Source organism: Ochotona curzoniae, unplaced genomic scaffold, assembly GCF_017591425.1.
Source record: "Ochotona curzoniae isolate NIBS_2020 unplaced genomic scaffold, NIBS_Ocur_1.0 contig_3622, whole genome shotgun sequence".
Lineage (NCBI taxonomy): Eukaryota > Metazoa > Chordata > Mammalia > Lagomorpha > Ochotonidae > Ochotona > Ochotona curzoniae.
The window spans coordinates 2,476,692-2,496,979 of NW_024465926.1; the positions used below are offsets into that span (position 1 = coordinate 2,476,692).

Below are 20,288 nucleotides of genomic sequence, written 5' to 3' on the forward strand. Positions count from 1 at the left end.
TAGCAAAAATGGCTGGAGCTGAGCTAGTCTGAAGCCAGGAGCCAGGAGCTTCTTGTGGGTCTCCTATGTGGGTGCAGGGTCCCAGGGCTTTGGGCCGTCCTCTACTGCTTTCCAGGTCACAGGCAGGGAGCTGGATGGGAAGTGGAGCATCTGGGACATGAACCAGTGCCCATATGGGATCACGGCGCCTGCAAGGTGAGCATTTAGCCACTGAGCCATCACCCTGGACTCTCAATTTTGCCTTCAAGGTTTTTACTGCATCGTCCCGTCCTCACGCACTCAGGCTCTGAGTTCATTCACACCTGCCTCACCTTGCTCAGACCCAGCATTTCCTCGAAGGCCACCATGGTTCCCTGCTGTGCTCAGCAGAATTAATCAGAAAGAGAAGGAAAGAAAAAGACTCTTCAAAGCTGTTTGCTGGTTGTCTGTGTACCCATCTGTGTAGGTGCCCTCTGTTTAAGCTCTGCCATCCTGCGTACCTGCTTCCATCTGTGTAGGTGCCCTCTGTTTAAGCTCTGCCATCCTGCGTACCTGCTTCCATCAGTTGCTGAGCCTGTCTTGGGATGTCTTTCCGGGATTGCATTATCCCTTGAGAACCAGGAAAGATCAGTCAGTCACTGCCGGGGGGACGCTGTGTGACACACTGCAAGGGGCAGTCAGTCACTGCACCAGAAGGTGATGCATTCATTACATACAGCAAGGTATGTACCAGGTGACAGTTGGTAAAGTACAGTCAGTGGCAAGGCTCACTTGTGACTGAGTGCACCTTTCTTCTGGAAGAAGCTGGTTACCTTTGAATTCCTAAGCCTGTGGTCTCTTACCCGTACACACTTCCTCCTGCTAAATCTTTCCTTCTGGGCCCAGCACGGTGGCCTAGTGGCTCAAGTTCTCGCCTCGAACAGTCCAGGATCTCATATGGGCGCTGGTTCTAATCACAGCAGCTCCATTTCCCATCCACCTCCCTGCTTGTGGCCTGGGAAAGCAGTCGAGGACGGCCCAAAGCCTTGGGACCCTGCACCCAAGTGGGAGCCCTGGAGGAAGTTCCTGTCTCCTGGCGTCTGATCGGCACAGCACTGGCCGGTGTGATCCCTTGGGGAGTGAATCATCGGACAAAGATCTTCCTCTCTGTATATCTGACTTTACAATTCAAAAAAATCTTTCCTGCTTATTTTGATTTTTTTTTGACCTTCCTGTCACCTCTGCCAGTTGCCTCCTCTGAAAGTAAAGGTCCTGGACTGTCTGGCGTCCTACCCTGAACCCTGCTCCCCCAGCCCTCCTGTTTGCTCTGGGCCAGCACATGGCTCAGTGGAGAGTCCTTACAAGTGCTGGGATTCTGTGAGGGCACAGAATGTTCCAACTGCTCCGTTTCCCATCCAGCTCCATGCCATGGAACCCTGCACCTGTGTGGGCAACCCGGAGGAGGCTGCTGGCTTCTGCCTCTGCATCGGCTGAGCTCTGGCTGTTGTGGCCGTTTGGGGAGTGAACCTGCAGATGAACCGTCTTTGTGTCTCCACTGTAAATCTGCCTTCCCAGTGAAAATAGATCTTAAAAAACAAATGAAGTGGGCCCGGCGCGGTGGCGCAAGTGGTTAAAGGTCCTCACCTTGCACGCCCGGGATCCCATATGGGCGCCGGTTCTAGTCCCGGCAGCCCCGCTTCCCTTCCAGCTCCCTGCCTGTGGCCTGGGAAAGCAGTCGAGGACGGCCCAAAGCTTTGGGAACCTGCACCCACGTGGGAGACCCGGAAGAGGCTCCTGGCTTAGGATCGGCATAGTATCGGCCCGTTGCGCTCACTTGGGGAGTGAATCATCGGACGGAAGATCTTCCTCTCTGTCTCTCCTCTCTGTATATCCGCCTTTCCAATGAAAAAATAATAAAAATAAATCTTTAAAAAAAAAAAAAAAAAAAAAAAACAAATGAAGTGACAGAGCTCTGCCAGCCTTCCCCAGCCCGGCAGGCCTCTCTGCTGTTTCCTCGGGCAGTCAGGGGCAGGCTCCTTTGGGCTAGGTGGGTAGAGGCCTTGCTGTTGTCCTTGACCCCTGTCCATTCCTGGCATTCTGCCAGCTCCGTCGTCATGTCAGAAACATGGCCAGTGTTCTCCACTCTCCCGCCTCCTCTGCCCTGGGTATTTCTGCACAGGAGCCTCTTGTCCGGCGTGCCTGTGTCTCCTGGCTGTGCGGGTGAAAGTTGCAGTCCCTTCTTCCCTGGTGGTGCCTGGTCTGGCTCTGCACTGTGCTGCAGCCACACCCTGGCACCTTCCTTGCCCAGGGGCTTCTGCATACCTGTGCCTAGATGGTGAGGCTCACTTCCTGCAGGTCTTAGTCCAAAGGCCCTTCCTGAACTGAGTGCTCCTGTCCCTCAGGGTCGCTGCCCCTCACCAGCTCAGTTCTGAACCTTGCACTGACCTGGTTGGCACCTGTCTCCCACACGGGAAGGCCCACTGCACAGGTCGGAGTTTCCCATTGTTTTCTTCATCCCTGTGTGCTGCGTGAGGTGCTGCTGGCTGGTGGTCACTGCTCTGCAGTGTCATCCAGAGCTCTGTGGAGATGTCTGTATTGTTTGATCCTTGGAGTAGCTGCTTGAGGGCTTGCCCATCCCTCGGCTCTCGTCCTGTCTGCGCAGGCATGCCATTTGCATGATGTGCCTGTGTGTGGGGATCCCACTGCTGCTCTGCTGGCCCACCCGGCCCGGGGGCTCGCCATCCACAGGGAGCTCACCGACGGCTCCCCGCTGCTGAGCGGCTGCCGTCCTGTGGCATCCTCCTCTGCTGTGCCCAGCCTTTGCCACTTGACGCCACAGCGCTGTGTCCCTGACACACTTGGGAAGCATTGCACACCCTGGGCGTGAGCTGGGGAGGACATAGAACGCCTGGTGATGCTGTCCTGCTCTCCGGAAACCCAACACGCTTGTTCTATGAAGGAGAGTGCCATACTGATGGCACCGAGGGGTATGTTCTCTTTAAGATTTCCCAAACCTGGGTAACTGTGGCTGGCAGCTAAGATGTCTACATCCGCTGTCGCACTGTCTGGATTCAGTTCCTGGATCCCTGCCCAATTCCAATTTCCTGCTGGTGCACACCCTGGGAGGCCTGGTTGGCTTCCAGCTTCTGCCTGGTCCAGTGCCAGCGTTGTAGATGTTAAGGAGTGCCTGGAAGATGGGGGTCTGTCTCCGTGCTGGTCTCCCCCTGTCTTTCTGCCTCTAAAAAAAAAAAAAAAAAAAAAAAAAAACTTCTTGTGTTTTTCATTCAAAGTTAGGCTCTGTCTACGCTGTAAGGTGTTGATCTCGTCCCCCGTAGGGTATGTCGTAATGTAACTTGTCAGGTGGGACGGGTTTAGTTGAGGTTGATGCAGTCCGCTTGGTTCTAAGATTCTGTCACCAGCATTGCTCACTGATGGTGTAACCTGTAGCTCGCGGATGTCACTGAGTCCTCAGCTTAAGGCAAGCATTTCAGTTGTATTTGGGAGACAGAAAACTCCCGTCCGCTGGTTACTCACTTCCCAGATGCTTCCACTGGCCTGGGGTGTGGGGCCGTAGCTCCCCACGTCACCAGCTGCTGTCTCTCGGCTCCCATGTAGGTAGGAAGTGAGTCAAGAGCCAAGGATGGACCAAGGACCTCCCAAATCCCTGACCTGCGTGTGAATGAAGGAACAGCAGGTTGGCCCTCTGGTCAGTGTTTGCCAGTTCCTGTCCTGTCTGCTCTACTTGCTCTCCCGCTGCCTGCTCACGCCCGGGGAAGCAGCACACGCTGGCCCAGGGGCCTGGGGCACGGCCGCCTCCTGTGTGGAATCTGCATGATGCTCCTGGCTCAGGGCTGGCGCAGCCCTGATTCTGTGGCCATCTTGGTAGCCAGCAGACAGTCTCTCTTCCTGTCTCTTTAACTCCTTCAAATAAATGAAAAACTTTAAAAACATTTATTTTTATTTGAAAGGAAGATTTTACAAAGAAAAGGAGAGACAAAGAAAGGTCTTCCATCTGCTGGTTCACTCCCCGGATGGCTGCAGTGACTGGAATGACTGGAGCTGAGCTGATCTGATACCAGGAACTTTATCTGGGTCTCTTATGTGGGTGCAGGGGCCCAAGGGCTTGGGCCGTCCTCGACTGCTTTCCTAGGCCACAAGCAGGGAGCTGGTTGGGAAGTGGGGCCGCCAGGACATGAACTGGTGCCCTTATGGGATATTGGTGCTGCAGACAGGATCAACCTGCCAGCGCGCTGGCCCTCACTGACGTTCTGGAGCCTGAGCCTGCCGTCTAAGCATCCTCATTCCAGGAATTACTTCAGTAATGAGATGGACAGTCTGCGTTCTCACCGCATTAGCTGCTAGATTAAGTTTGAGGCTACAGGGCCTGGCGTGGTAGCCTAGCTGCTAAAGTCCTTGTTTGCATGCACCAGGATCCTGTATGGGCACCGGTTCTAATCCCCATGGCCCCGCTTCCCATCCAGCTCCCTGCTTGTGGCCTGGGAAAGTAGTCGAGGACGACCCAAGCCCTTGGGCCCCTGCACCCACATGCGAGACCTAGAAGAGGTTCCTGGCTCCTGGATTCGGATCGGCACAGCTCTGGCCATTACAACCACTTGGGAAGTGAATCAACAGATGGAAGATCTTCCTCTCTGTCTCTCCTCCTCTCTGTATATCTGACTTTCCAGTGAAAATGAATAAATTTTTTTTTAAAGATTTATTTATTTATTTTTTTTTATTGGAAAGGCGGATATACAGAGAGGAGAGAGAGAGAGGAAGATCTTCCATCTGATGATTCACTCCCCAGGTGAGCGCAACGGGCCGATACTATGCCGATCCGAACCCAGGAGCCTCTTCCGGGTCTCCCACGCGGGTGCAGGGTCCCAAAGCTTTGGGCCGTCCTCGACTGCTTTCCCAGGCCACAGGCAGGGAGCTGGAAGGGAAGGGCTGCCGGGATTAGAACCGGCGCCCATATGGGATCCCGGGCGTGCAAGGCGAGGACCTTTAACCATTTGCACCACCGCGCCGGGCCCAAAATGAATAAATCTTTAAAAAAATAGTTTGAGGCTGCAAGTAAGATAAATTTAATCGCAAAGAAATTTCTTCAGTGATCTCATAGAATTGACGGAAAGTTTGAGAATGTGAGTAATTTTAAAACAGGATCTTATAAAAGGAGGCGCTGAACAGAACTGGAAGAGAAATTACCTGCTGTTGAGGCATGTTTTCGGGTTGGAGTGGAGGGCGTGCCCCAGGCCTCTTCCTGAACACTGAGACACTGAGACCACTGGAGGGGGTTAGGGTCCTGGTTGGGGATGTGCCCTGGGGGCGAGTTGTTAGTGGTGGGATTGGACACAGACCTGGTTGAGGCCTGACAGCCCCAGGCTGCAGGTGCCCGGCCGGCCTGGAGGCCCGTCAGTCCATGGCTCCGGGTGCCCCGCTGGCCTGGAGGCCCGTCAGTCCATGGTTCCAGATGCCCCGCTGGCCTGGAGGCCCATCAGTCCATGGCTCCGGGTGCCCCGCTGGCCTGGAGGCCCGTCAGTCCATGGCTCCGGGTGCCCCGCTGGCCTGGAGGCCCGTCAGTCCATGGCTCCGGGTGCCCTGCGGGCCGTGAGCATGTGCAGGCCCAGTGTGCTTCATTTTCCCTCGCCTGCATTTGCTCACTTCTCTCATTTGTTTTACCTTTTTCCCTGTTTAATGTGGCCTTCCAACTGTTGTCCCACGCAGGTAGCAGCAAGCAGTGTGTGTCAGGCTGCGTGGCCCCTTGTCCGGCGTGTGAGTCATCCCCTGCGTGTCACCGTGCCCTTGCAGACCCACCGCCCTCAGCCTCGTCGCCTGGTTCCGTGGTGCCCATGGGGCGGAGGACTCGCTCGCCGTGGCCCCAGTGAGAGCAGCCCTGTGCCCAACATGGAGAAGAAGCGGAGAAAGAAGTGAGAGCCTGTCTTGGCGCAGCGGCCCGGGATGTGCCTGCTGCCCGCGGCGGGCAGGACTGGGAGCCAGGACTGGGAGCCGGCTCTGCCCGATGCTGCAGCGCTCGCCTGAGCCGCCCCTGCGCTCCTGACTGGGAGCAGAGCAGTACAGTTGGATTTATGCGATTTTAGGACCGTATTCACTTAGGACCATGAAGCTTGTCAACATCTGGCTGCCTCTGCTGGTGTTTTTACTTTGTGGAAAGAAGCATCTGGGTGACCGACTGGAAAAGAAGTCTGTGGAGAGAGTGCCGTGTCCTGACTGCCCCCACCTGACTCTGAAGGTGGAATTCTCCTCTGCGGTTGTGGAGTCTGGTGAGGACTGTCCCTGCTGGGCCCGCCCCGGCCCGCTCTGGTTCCAGATTCACTGAGCTGCCGGGGAGGGTCCCCTGGCTGCAGGGTCCCCCTGGCTGCAGGGTTCCCCTGCGTTGCACCCGCCGCCTGGGTGTGAGCCTCGCCCGCACTTGTCTCCCAGTGCGGGTTGCTAGCGTGAACTAAGGGCGGTGGTCTCGGTACTCATTTACTCACAGCTGGGTTCAGGGCAGCACATGTTCACGTGCCAGGGCGGGCAGTTGGCCCTAGTGCCCGGGCTGCTGTGACCGTGTGGGAGGCTGGACAGAGCTCCTGGCTGCCTGGCCCAGCCCCGCTGTTGCCACCATCTGGGGAGTGAAGCAGTGGCTGCAAGACTTCCTTCCTGTTTCTGTTGCTCCCTTTCTATAATGTTGTCTTGTAGATAATTAAGTAAAAATTTTTTTAAAATCCCACACTGGAATTTTGATGTTTCTGGTCAAGCTAGCTAAGCATTCAGTCCTGAGTTTTGTTTTTCCTGTTTAAAAAACTTAGCTTTTGCTGTAGACTCAAATTTCTGCAGTTTAATTTTTTAAAATTATTTTTTATAATTTTTTAAGATTTATTTGATTTTCTTATTGAAAATGAGATATGCAGAGAGGAGGAGAGACGGAGGATGATTGACTCCGCAAGTGGCTGCAACGGCTGGAGCTGAGCTGATCCGAAGCCAGGAGCCAGGAGCCTCTTCTGGGTCTCCCACGGAGGTGCAAGGTCCCAAGGCTTTGGGCTGTCCTCCACTGCTTTCCCAGGCCACAAGCAGGGAGCTGGATGGGAAGTGCGGACAGATGGGATTAGAGCCGGCGTCCATATGGGATCCCGGTATATTCAAGACAAAGACTTTAGCCACTAAGCTAGAGCACCAGGCCCTGCAATTACATTTGAGCTAGTCTTTTTGTTTTCTGTTGTTTTCCACTATGTCCCTTTGGATACATACATTTTCTTTTACCAGTGACATTTTAGAGTATATATAATACATATTATGTGTAATTTCTTATTTTTATCTGTGATTATTGATTTCAGAATATATTGTGGCTTTCAATGGATACTTCACAGCCAAAGCTAGAAATTCATTTATTTCAAGTGCCCTGAAGAGCAGTGAGGTAGACAACTGGAGAATTATACCTCGAAACAACCCGTCCAGTGACTACCCAAGCGATTTTGAGGTGATTCAGATAAAAGAAAAACAGAAAGTGGGGCTGCTGACACTTGAAGACCACCCCAACATCAAACGGGTGACCCCCCAGCGCAAAGTCTTTCGCTCCCTGAAGTATACGGAGTGTGAGTACCGTGTGCCCAGGCTGTCCTCGCCCCTCCTCGGAGCCCTGAGAACGGCTGCCTGTGCCTGGCGGCCCTCAGGTCCCCGCTGGGGATTGTCCCCCTGGGAGTTTCTTATTTTATTGTTGAAAGATGCTCCATGCTGAGGGCTGGTGGGACGGGGGCGGGCCGGTGCCCAGCGGGCTGGTGCAGCACGGCTGCGTGGGTGGGCCGAGGGGCTTCCCAGACGCCCCGTCACTGGGGTCTTCGCGCCCCCCAGGAAAACGTGCCCTTGTGTCCTTCTTGCTTGGGTTTTGCTTCCCGGAGTGCATCCTTTTACGTGACACTTGCAGAAATGCCTTCTCCTGCCCGGATGGGAGGGAGCAGGCGTCACTGCTGGCAGGTGTGAGGGTGGCTCGGCCCAGGGTTTAACCCTTCCTGTTCCGGCATCATTGAGTTGTCAGGATTGTGCCTATTCACAGATAACAAGCCATGTTGTTTTCCAAAGCCATTGGTGTTACCGAAGGAAAGATTTTTTTTTTACCATTTGTTGTAAGCCAGGTTGACAGATTGTGTCTGAGGTTAAAGTCTTTTCTTTCATTGGAAGGAAAAGGAAAGGTTGCTTTTTGCAGCGTGCTAGGCCCAGGGCTGCTGAGAACACACAGCTCAGGCTCACGGCTGGGGCACCTGCCTGTTCCCGAGTCAGCTCCGCCTGACTGTGCTAATCACGGTGTGTGGCCACTTTACTCCTTGAAATGATCCAGAGGATGAATGCAAGTCACACTTACTGAGGTTGCCCGGATGCGTGTGCTGGCTTTGGGGAGCTTGGACTATCTCAGGGAGCCTGGAAGGAGCTGATCGTAACACGGGGTCATTACCAGCCCCGCCAATACCTGCAGGAAGTGCTCGGGCCTGCAGCTGCCCGGGAAACCACATGCTCACGGTGCCGAATGGGAATCTCTTCTCAGCTTTTATCAGTAGAATGCTTTGCTTTTCTGTCATCTAAATAACCTGTCTCGATTTAGGTTGCATCCACTTGGCCTTGTCCCACCAGCTGACACAGAACTGTTTCCACCAGACAGCGGTTAGAGATCTGTCGTTCTGGTGCTGGAGGAGCCCAGGCTGGCCCTTTTGGGGTGTTCCTTCTCTCCCAGTGCGTGTACCCTGTGGCTTCCCATGGTTACTTGTATGCATGCGTTCAAGCCCTGTTGTGATTTTAATGGTTTTTTTTCTCAAATATCGTTAAGCTGTTTTTATGGTGTGAAACCCAGACTGAATGCACATGGAACAGGCCTGTCCTTGGTCTTGGTGTTGCTCTCAATTAGTGACTCTGCTGTTGACTTAAAGCCGGAGCCAGCGTGGGGGTCGAGGGCAGAGCAGTTTCGGTTGACCTGTGCAAACAGTTACTGGACAGTCCTGCTGCTTGCATGGGTGGGGCCCAGTAAAGCTGCAGTAACAGTAATGGTGAGTGGCTTTACAAACGGCTGCAGTTCTCGGAACTCTTAAAACCAATCTGAAATAGAATTTGTTCTCATTATAACATGGACTTTGAAAGAGAAAAGGAAAATCGTGTGGTTTTTCTTTTCCCCTTGAAAAAGGATTTACAGATAGTAAAGTGCATTCTTTTAAGAGTTCAGCTTGACAAGTTTTGGCAAAGCATACAGAGATCCACTCACCAAGTCAGAATTACAGAGTAGCCCTGGCACCCTCAGAGATGTGCTCGCCCCCATTCCTCCAGAAATCTGGCGCTGTCCACCCTCAGGATCGGCTAGTGGCCATCTTCTCCAGTAGTTTTCCCTCTTCTGCTGGGTCAGTCTGCTGCCCGGGTGAGTGGTCCCAGCCAGCTGCCATGGCAGGTGCTTGCCCGCAGGTATCAGCTTCTTCCACACTCCCTCAACTAAAGATTTTCTTCAGTTTCAATATCACAGTTGCTTTAAAGATATTGTTTTGTCAGTTTGATTTTTTTTTAACATTTATTTTTATTGGAAAGTCAGATATACAGAGAGGAGGAGGGACAGCAACAGGGGGCTGGATAGGAAGCGAGGCACCAGGACACAAACCGGCACCCATATGGAATCCTCATGTGTGCAAGGCGAGGACTCTAGCTGTTAGGGTACTGCACCTGGCCCTGTTTTGTCAGTTTTATCTGCCTTACTTTGGTTAGAAAATTTTAAGAGCTGTTTGGGGAACAATGTGTTGACTCCATAATTGACACAGTTCTGCTGGGCAGTTCTGACACAGTTCTGTCTTGGACCTGCTGTTGCTGTATTCTGGGGGTGTTGTTTGTCCTCTTCTGATGTCGTCTTTCTCCTCCTTGATTCTAGCTGACCCCATTGCGCCCTGCAATGAAACTCGGTGGAGCCAGAAGTGGCAGTCCTCACGTCCCCTGCGAAGAGCCAGTCTCTCTCTGGGTTCTGGGTTCTGGCATGCCACGGGAAGGCACTCGAGTAGACGGCTGCTGAGAGCCATCCCGCGGCAGGTGGCGCAGACGCTGCAGGCAGACGTGCTCTGGCAGATGGGCTACACAGGTGTGTGGGACTTGACAGGAAGCGCTGTGAGGCTTGTGCGTCTGTCTGTCCTGCTCTGTGTTGGGCTGCGTGTGTGCTTTGTACCAAGCACCTGCTTCCAGGGCTTTTCTGATTGTAAGCACGAGGGCAGATTGGCACCACATGTGAACTGGTGCCGCGCTGCTTGCGGCCTGACAGGCTGGTGGCCTAAGAATGTCTGCGGTGTTTCGGGGAAGGAGGTCCAGGTCAGGCATGGGTGGCTGGCTGGGGGCAGTTCTGTGGAAACTGGTTCATCGCTGGAGTTGGGCTCGCTGTATGCAGAATGCCTCAGCCTTTGATGATCGCACTTGCTGGTGGTTTTGTTTCAGGAACAGGAAATAGCAGTGACCAGATGATAGGACACAAATACAATCCAGAGCCAGGGAGGTTCCTTCCTACAGATTGGTCACTCCTGTTGTGTCCCCATGAGACATCGGTCCTGGCCTTCAGATGTCAGCTGGTTGAGGGGTCTTTGCCAGGTCTCCCAGATTTCCCACCTCTGCTTTGGTTCTTTCAACCCTACCCTCAGAAGATCTGAGATATCTGAGATGCTTGAAAGCTTGTTAAACTTGTTGGATTTGGATTGATAGTTTACCAAAAAGGTTGTCCCCTACTGAAGTTGTGTTTTTAGAGTAAGAACTCTTTCACAAAAAGATTCCATGATCACCAGAAAAGTGTTTCTATTCCCTCCAAACTAAATCGATTCCAGTTCCATGGGTATAGTGTTTTTTTTTTTTTTTTTTTAATTGGAAAGGCACATTTGCAGAGAGGAGAGGCAGGCAGAGAGGAAGATCTTCTGTCCAGTGATTTACTGCCTGCCTGTGGCCTGGGAAAGCAGTCGAAGAATGCTTGGGACCCTGCACCCACGTGGGAGACCCGGAAGAGGCTCCTGGCTCCTGGTTTGAATCAGCTCAGTTCCGGCCATTGCGGCCGCTTAGGGAGTGAACCATCGGATGGAAGATCTTCCTCTCTGTAAATCTGCCTTTGCAATAAAAATAAGTAAATCTTAAGAAAAAAAAGTGGCAGGTATTTTAACTGTCAGTGCAGTTTATAACTGAATACAATGGTGATACCATAAGACATTGCACTGATTACATTAGCTAACTGTTAAGGCAAGTGTAAAGATTTATGTATTTATTTGGAAGGCATTGCAGCACAGAGAGAGAAAGGAAGAGACAGACAGATTCTGTCAGCTGGTTCACTGCCCGAATTGCTGGCAGCGTCAGTGGCTCTGTCCGGCCCAGGTGCTGGCAGCGTCGGTGGCTCTGTCCGGCCCAGGTGCTGGCAGCGTCAGTGGCTCTGTCCGGCCCAGGTGCTGGCAGCGTCGGTGGCTCTGTCCGGCCCGGGTGCTGGCAGCATCGGTGGCTCCGTCCGGCCCAGGTGCTGGCAGCATCGGTGGCTCCGTCTGGCCCGGGTGCTGGCAGCGTCGTGGCCCCCCAGGGCATCTGCTGCTGCGTTCGCAGGTGTGTAAGTAGGAGACTGAATGAGAGGAGGAGCATATGGATGCTGGCATCACGGTGCCACATGGCAGCCACACTCCAGAATGGTTCCAAGAAGCTGGTGGTAGGTGACATCGGCGCAGCTGGCTTTTGGCCAGTATCTGAAATGCCTCCTCCTGTTAGAAACGTGATTTTCTTTGAGCTGCTGAGCCCTGCCTGTTGTTTCCGTTATCCTGAGAATGTGATGGAAGTTGCCCTCCTTGCCAGGAACAAGGAAGGCTTCCTCCTCTCTTTTTGCTGCAGCCTGTGTGTGGGAGACTCCTGAGGTGACGGCCATGAACACCTGTCCATCAGCCTCGGGGAGCCCCTGCAGGGCATGGGGCTCCTTTTCTGTGTGTTGCCATATGAGAGGAGGGTCTGAGCGATTTCCGGTTTCATCTGGTTTCTCGTTCCCTGGAGGGCTCAGCCTTGTGGGCCTCTGGAGCCCTCGGGTGTCTTCTGTTTCTTGTTATGTTCTCTGGATCCTAGGGAACAAGGGGAGATGTTTTTTAGTGAGGCGCAGAGGGAGCGCCTCTCTGGTTCCCGCCCCGCATGTCCGCAGTGGCTAGGAGCCGGGAGTTCCGTTCCGGTTTCCCACACAGATAATAGGGCTCCAGTTACTTGGGTTACTGCTGCTGCCTCCTGGGGTCTGTGTTAGCAGGAGGCCAAAGTCAGGAGCCAGAGCTGGTATTCTAGTGTGGGATTCAGGCCTTGTGACTACTGAGCTAAAGGCCTGCCCTAGTAACACATTTTGTAAACCAAAATTGAAAAGTTGATTTTTCTGAATCTGATTATTCTTAATTTTTTTTGGAATAAGGTGCTAATGTAAGAGTGGCTGTTTTTGACACTGGGCTAAGCGAGAAGCATCCCCACTTTAAAAATGTAAAGGAGAGAACCAACTGGACTAATGAGCGAACGCTGGATGATGGTGAGTCCCAGCACGGCGGGCCCGCAGGGCAGCACCCTGTCCTCTGCTTCCTGGGCCCGCGGGTTGCCAGCAGCAGGTGCTTGGACAGACTCCTGTTGTTACCGCCCTGGAGATGTCTGAGGACATGGGGAATCAGAGGAGGGAGGGCCTGGCAGAGTGCCTCCTGCTCTGGATGAGAAGAGTGGCCAGGCCCCGGAGGAGGCCGGGAGAGGGTGGGGGCACGGCCCCTGGGGGCGGGCGGGCTGCAGTGCTGACTGCTGTGCGTGCTGCTGTTTAACTTTTCCCTCTGTGGTAACAGGTTTGGGCCATGGCACGTTCGTGGCAGGTGTGATAGCCAGTATGCGGGAGTGCCAAGGATTTGCCCCAGATGCAGAACTTCATATTTTCAGGGTCTTTACTAATAATCAGGTAGGTGTTTGAGAACCTCTGAAACTTTGAAGGTGAGTGAAAGCATTGTGGAAGGGGCCAGTGTTGCGACACAGTGGGTTAAGCTGCTGCTTGGGATGGCAAGGCGTCAGGGCACTGATCTGAATCTCAGCTGCTTCTGATCCATTTCCCTGCGAATGTGCCTGGGAAGCAGCAGTTGATACTTTGAATACTTGAGTTGCTTCCTCCCTTACGGGAGACCAGAAGGGGTATCTGTCGTGAACACTGAGCCTAGTTACTCGAACAAACGCCACGAGTCGAGAGAGTGGATGCTTTGCGATCAAGCGCTTATTCAAGTGAGCACACTCCGAACAGGACGGGGGAAGCCACTGAGAGCGCCCTTGACTTCAGTCTTGTGGAAGCCTGCTGGGCTCAGTGACTGGGACCAAGACATGGGTTTTTATACAATTCAGGGAGTCAGGCAAGCAGTTGTTACAATGTTTTGATTGATTATTACATGTTATCTATCAGCAACACTTGCTTTCTCTTAGTTCTGAGAAACATGTTTTTTACATATTTATCAAGACACATTTTCTTCTTCTTTTATCATTTTTACCATAACTTTTCTTTTTTATGACATGCTTACGTACATTAGGGCTTTGTAACAGGAGTGAGAGGGGAGGGCTCACGCACATTGGAGCTTCTTGACAAGGATAAGGGCGGGCTTGCACACAGGGGAGTCTGACAGGAGGATAGGAGAGGGGCCCCATTTCCCCAGTAGCTTAGGAAGATGGAGTCACCTCTGTTCAAAAGCTCCAACATACACACTCTACCCATTATTAAGTCACAGCGTAACTTACAGAAAAGTCTATTATTGTAGCTATTTCTGGGTCATCAATCTCAGATAAAAGTGTAGTGATATTAAGGATATAATTAAGATTATTGATAATATTACTACCCATATTTCCCAAGGAGTCATTTTTATCTATACCCATTTAAGCATGTATTGATGGAGCAGTGTAGATGCAGATGGGAATACCTTAAAAAAAAGATGCGGGCCCGGCAGCGTGGTCTAGCGGCTCAAGTCCTCGCCTTGAATGCTCCGGGATCCCATATGGGCACCGATTCTAATCCCGGCAGCTCCACTTCCCATCCAGCTCCCTGCCTGTGGCCTGGGAAAGCAGTGGAGGACGGCCCCAAAGCCTTGGGTCCCTGCACCCTCGTGGGAGACCCAGAAGAGGTTCCTGGATCCTGGCTCCTGGCTCCGGATTGGCGCAGCACCGGCTGTCGTGGTCACTTGGGGAGTGATTCATTGGACGGAAGATCTTCCTCTCTGTATATCTGACTTTGTAATAAAAATAAATAAATAAGTCCTTAAAAAAAAGAAGAAAGAAAAAGATGCATTTAACTATTTGAAAGAAGGACAGAGAAGAAGGAAAAAGAAAGAATATGTCCCTTTTGTTAGTTCATTCTCCAGATGGCTTCAGTGACTGGGTCTGGGCCAGGCTGAAGCCAGGAGCTGGAAGCTTGATTTGAATCTCCCATTTGAGTGGCGGGCCCTGTCCTTGGGCCTTCTGCTTTTCCCAGGCTATTAGCAGGCAGCTAATTTGAAAGTGGAGCAGCCAGGATGCAGACTGGCACTGTATGGGATGCTGGTGTCATAGGTGGCAGCTCTTCCTGCAACAGAGCCAGTGCTGACCCCTAGAACCCCTCCACTACCCACGCCCAGTGCACAGCCACGCCTGCCGGTGACGCTGAGCTGCCCACTCTCCTTCGCTGTTCCTGGCCTTTCCTGGCGCCTGCTCTTTGCCTGTCACCTCTCTGCCTTACTTGGCTCTCAGACGCTGACCTGAGGCCACTGTGCACAGGAGTAGCTTGATGGCGCCTTCTCCCTCGTGTCCCGTCTTGACCCTGACCTGCTGGCGGTCCGTTGTGTGTGTGCTGATTGGGTTCCTGGCTTGGAGGTCGGGACTGGGCTGCTGACCTCTGCCCCAGCGCCGGTAGGGTCACTCACGTCATTTGGGCACTCTGGGAAGAGAGAAGACACTATGACCTGTCTGCTTTTGTTTCGATTGCCTTGTATGTGGCTCAAAGACATCCAAAGTCAGCCTGTTCCCACCCAGAAGGTTACTGCCTCACTCCATATTTGTCAAGTATATTTTTCTTAACTTCTTACGCCTCCTCATAGTAGGATTTCTTTTGTTTGTATAAGCAAATGTAAATGCATAGGCTTAGTTTTAAAAGTCTGTAAAAACCAATTCTTAGTCACGTCACCATATTGCCTCTCTTCCTGCTGTAAACTTAGTATGTAGAAGAACGAAGTAGTGATTCACAAGTAATTTGACTTCTGTAAGGACAGTAAGAAAAGTTACAGCTTAGAGAAATGAGGCTGTGTGCTGCTGCTGCTGCTGTTTCTCCCGCAGTCTCCGGGAAGCAGGAGCAGTGGACAGCTGCACTACGCTGGCGGCAGTGTCTTAGGGCCGGGCTCTGGGCTGGGCTGGCTCCAGGACTCAGGTCTGTGCGTGTGGCGCTTGACTTGCCAAATGCACCTGGGAGTCAATTTGATTTTAATTTAAACCACGACGAGACATACTTCATGCATTGAAGAATGCATTGAAGAACGCATTGAAGAATCTGATTTTGTCCTTAGAAATAGACACAGCATTTTAAAATGTTCCCTACAACCCTGAGGAGATGGTTTTGCTGTAACTAGGTCTCCTACACGTCTTGGTTTTTGGACGCATTCAACTACGCCATCTTGAAGAAAATTGATGTGCTCAACCTGAGCATTGGTGGCCCCGACTTCATGGATCACCCCTTTGTGGACAAGGTTGGTCGGGCTCCTCTCATCCTGCCTGCTGCCATGGCGTGGCTCCCCCGACGGCCATGCTGGGAGGACAGATGGGGGCCGCACTTGGTGTCCTGCAAGTCACACATCGGGTGGGTTTGAGGCTGGGGGCCGCGTGTGTGAGGAGTGAGTGTTCTTACCTAAACCTGTGGCCAGGGAGCCAGCCTGCTCTGTGCAGTGCACGCTGCTGTGGTCCAGGTGTGTCCCTCACCCCTGTGCTGGCCACTGCATATGGGGGCACTGCTGCTGGTTTGTAGGACTGTGGTTAGAAGTTGATGAGTTTTTTGAACAATTGTTTTTTAAATGTTATACTTTCATTAAACAACTGAACTCTTGCTGATTGGCAGGTGTGGGAGTTAACGGCTAACAATGTGATCATGGTTTCTGCCATCGGCAACGACGGCCCTCTCTATGGGTAAGCAGCTGCTGCAGCGGCAGCTTCCGGGGTGACTTCTCCCTGCAGGGACTGCGGAGCTGTCTCTGCCAGCGGGCGCCTGGTCCTGCCTGTCTGAGTAACCATTGTGGGCATTTCCTGCTTTAAAAAAGTTGAACCTGTGTGAGGAATGCCCTGGTACTCTCTGCTGGCTTCCGCAGTTGTCAGCTCAAGACTGGCTGCTTTCTGTTGAATTTTTCAAAGATCTTTGTTGTAAATAGTAATTTGCAGGCTTTAAGATTTTATTCCAACTACTTTTTTCCTCCAAAAAGAATAAGTCTGTTAGAGATGTGTGGGTTCTTCAGTGTTTGTTGACCCTGCGGGTACCAAGTGCAGGGCTATGGGGACAATACATGAGATGCCCAACTTCCTGTGAGGGGGCAGGTGTGGACAGAGCTGCAGGGCATGGCTGCCAGGGAAGCAGGTGCCAAGGGTCCTGTAGATGAGCTGCTGCTTCAGGAGTTAGGGAGAGGGCATCGAGCACTTTGCAGAAGGGCGCCTTTGTGCCAGGCTCTTGGCAGTGCACTCAGGAGTGTGGGATGAGGCTCTGGCAGGCATGGCGACACGCTTGAGGGCAGACATGTGCCAGCCTGCTGTCTGCTGCAGCTCTGATTTGACCTGTCGGCAGACCACATGGACCTGTGCTGACACACCTGTGTAGGTAGAGTTCTCACACTGCTTACGGGTGCCTAGGGCTTGTGCAGGTGAGGACCGTGAGGGAAGATTGCAGTGTGTGTGCGTCACGCAGTAGTCTGGGAGAGACTGCAGCCCCTACTGTGTGCCTCTGTGCTCCCACGAGCGGGGTGTGTGCCTGTCACAGTGTGGACACCCCAGGAGAACCTGCTGAGGGAAGGCAAGGTGTCGTGAAGACCGGCTGAGCTTAATGTCCAGGGCGCGCTGTGCGGCTCAGCTGGGTGAAGGTGGTGACTGTGAGTCAGAGTATGGGCTTGGCAGTCATGTGCTTCCAGCCTCATGGTTCCGAGAGTGAGCCTGTCCCCTTGTGAGAGGCCCTGGGTTCTGCATTTGGCTGTGGCGTCAGTGAGTCCCCTCTTTTGTCTGCTCTAGCACAGGCTGGGCTGGGCTGGACTGTGGCACTGACTGACACCGCGGGTAGCGAGTCCCACACTTCTGAGCCTTGGCTTCCTTGCTGGTCCAGGTGCACGTGGCCTGTATGTGGCAAGGGAGGATGAAGGTGGGCAGTGGGCAAAAAGCACTGTGTGGATCAGTGCCTGCTGAGTGGGTCCTTTTCCTCGTTTCTGCCGTTGGAACATAGAGGATTCTAGGAGTGTCCTGTTGAGGAGCTGCGCAGGTCGTATCCTGTCTGGTAGATGAAATAGCTTTCTTGTTTTCAGAGCCTCTCTTGGAATGGCGGACGTCCTCTGTGAAGGCTCAGAGTAGATATTTCACATCGTGGTGGCCTTGCAGCCTCCGTTGCACCTGCTCCCCTCGGCTGTTGTAATGTCTTAGCATGGTCATGCTCAGGTAGAGCTGGTTCCGGAGCAGATGAGCCAGCAGCCGTGGTCCGGCTCCAGCCACATTCTGTCGCCCTGTTTGTTTCCCACTGCTCCATGCATGACTTGCTCAGACCTGGTGTCCCCGTGTGTCTACAGTTGGACCTGTTTATCTCTGGCTCCAACTTTGTGCCTGGGCACACCTGTCAGATGGCCAGCCTTCCGTGTTGCACTGCCCTCCAGGAACCCAGAGGTGTGTGTGACAGTTGATCTTGGTGGCTTCTAATCAGAGAATGAATTCACAGCATTACAGGAGAAAAATATGGGGAGGAAGGCCGCGTCTCCACCACCCACACCTGCATGTCTGCTGCCTGTCTCTCAGGGCAGTGGGAACTGGTGCATGGTCACATCCGCCCTGTTTTACTATTCAGGACAGTAGGACTGTCCCTAGCGGGAGTTGGGGGACAGTGGCGTGTTGCTGTCTGTGTGTCTGGACCCCTCCCCCTTGATTGCGGCTGCAGCTCTGCTGTTTCCCAGCTCTGCATGCTTTCCCTTGCGTTTCCAGGGTGGGAAGCACACCCAGTATTGCAGTGATTGGCAGCTGGAGGGAAGGGAGCCTTTTCATCGGTTCCCTCGGGAGGCTCTGTCAGGGACTCCTTCCGTGCGCTGCGTCGGTTCCGCTCGGGAACACTAGGTGGGGCAGTGCCATGCTGCTCCGGCGCTGGCAGTCATAGGTGTCTGCTGAGATCTGTCACCCGGGCTCAGAGTGTTCCTTCGTGAAGCTTTCAGATGCAGCTTTGTAACCGCTTCATACTTTTAATTATTTTAGCTTCATTTTGATGTTATAGTTGTGTTTGTGTCATTATTGATCTCAGTGTAATTTGTTTGCACATGGAGTGCTTTTGCGGTTTTGTTGGCATCTTGAGTCTTTCCTCTAAGGAGCTCTGGGTGGCAGAGGAGCAGCAGGTCACCTGAGCCATGCTCCAGAAGGCCAGACCGTCCTCTGCTGCTTTACCAGGCCCTTAGCCGGGGCCGAGTAGGGGTTGGAGCAGCTGGGACATGACCGGCACCCATTTAGGATGCCAGCATTGTAGCTAATGGCTTCACCTGCCCGTGGGTGTGGTTTCCTTCCAGAGAAATGCCTCATTTAGTTGGGGAAGAAAAGCAATTGTGGGAATGGTGTGAGAATGGTGTGGTTTGTGTAGTTAGGGCTAGCGTGTGATTGTGTTAAGTTCTGTGTGGTTAGGTGCTGGCGTGTGGTCGTGTTAAGTCCTGTGTGGTTAGGTGCTGGCGTGTAGTCGTGTTAAGTTCTGTGTGGTTAGGTGCTGGCGTGTGGTCATGTTAAGTCCTGTGTGGTTTGGGACAAGAGCCTCCTGAAAGCCTGCAGTGGTGTGGGAGAGGTGAGCCTCAAGCTGGGTCTGCGTGATGGGGGACACAGGGAGGGGACGGCGGGAGGAGGAGCACTCCAGGTGAGAGGGCGCTCGAAGGGGGCGAGGCCCAGCCTTCCCCGGGACCCTGTGAGGAGCAGGGCTCGGCCGCAGGCGTGCACGGCTTGCCGGAGAAATGAAACCTCAGACTTCTGTGGGAGCATGTGGCCTTGTGGGAATTACTCACTTCAAATGATTTTCCTCCCTTGTTTTTTGTCTCCATTTAGCACACTAAACAACCCTGCCGACCAGATGGATGTGATTGGAGTAGGTGGCATTGATTTTGAAGACAACATTGCCCGCTTTTCCTCCCGAGGAATGACCACCTGGGTATGCCCTGCTGAGTTGGTTTCTTGCGGTAGACTGCCCTCCTTGCAGACCGAATGGCCAGAGACCAAGCCCTTGTGCGGCCTCACTCTGGAAGCCGAGAGCTGCTGGGCAGTCTGTCCGAGGGCTGACTCCAGGCTCGTGCTTGTAGGTCATTTGTGACTTACTCCCTCTCTGGTGAGTGGAGTCATGCTCCTAGCAGCTGGACGAGGCAGAGGCGGGCACCAAGAGACCTTCCAACTGGAGGAGGCAGCCCTCCTCAACGCTTCTTGTTTGTTGTGTTTGGCCTTCAGGAATAGAAGCCAGTGTGAGCATTTTATTATCTATTCTGCTGACTTACAGGCAGTTGTGTCTAGCTGGGTGGGACAGTCATTCCAACAAGGTCGTAATTCACCCATCAAGGTAAAGCTTGGTTCAGAGCCACATGCTCCCGCCAAGCAGTGCTCAGGTGGCACCCTCTAGTGTTCTGAATCAGGTAGTCTCTTGGTGCCCTAACCTGGCATGTGCCCAGTGCAGGGTCTCATGTGGGTCTCTGGAAAGATTCATGACATTCGGAACACAGTGGGGTTTGAGTACACCTACAGTGCTTTGTGGGATAGCCTTCCAGTTGGGTGTTAGTCAGACCCAGGGCGGCTCTTGGCTCCTGGCCTCTTACCCTGCCCCTGGCCATGACCCCTGAGATGCGGAGTGTGGTTCACCTGTGTGACAGCCAGCCCCACACTGTGCTGTGCATCCTTGGTCTGGCACGTACAGAGCGCTTGCCCTGGGCTTTGTTCTGTCCTTGGCCTTCACCACTGGCTTGGGTTTTTGTTTTTAAAGATTTATTTTTTATTTATTTGAAATGCAAAGTTAGGAGGGACACAAACACACAGAGAAAGGTCTTCCATTCACCAATGTGCTCTCTGGATGACCACAGTGACTGGAGCTAGGCAAGGCCAAAGCCAAAGCTGGTCTCTTCTTC

At 53.1% G+C, this 20,288-nt stretch overlaps 1 protein-coding gene across 2 annotated transcripts in view; it reads left to right on the top strand.

The window, feature by feature from the left end:
* MBTPS1 (membrane bound transcription factor peptidase, site 1) overlaps positions 1-20,288 on the top strand; it is a 51,926-nt gene that overhangs the window by 6,645 nt on the left and 24,993 nt on the right. Inside the window, exons 2-10 of one of the 2 annotated variants that reach the window (XM_040982301.1) lie at positions 5,680-5,882; positions 6,054-6,236; positions 7,290-7,547; positions 9,848-10,051; positions 12,365-12,475; positions 12,774-12,883; positions 15,555-15,671; positions 16,037-16,104; positions 19,228-19,330. In XM_040982301.1, coding sequence (XP_040838235.1) covers positions 6,074-6,236; positions 7,290-7,547; positions 9,848-10,051; positions 12,365-12,475; positions 12,774-12,883; positions 15,555-15,671; positions 16,037-16,104; positions 19,228-19,330 — 1,134 coding nt within the window. In that variant the 5' untranslated portion in view covers positions 5,680-5,882; positions 6,054-6,073. The remainder of the gene's footprint in view (positions 1-5,679; positions 5,883-6,053; positions 6,237-7,289; positions 7,548-9,847; positions 10,052-12,364; positions 12,476-12,773; positions 12,884-15,554; positions 15,672-16,036; positions 16,105-19,227; positions 19,331-20,288) is intronic. The other variant, XM_040982300.1, reaches the window with a different exon arrangement.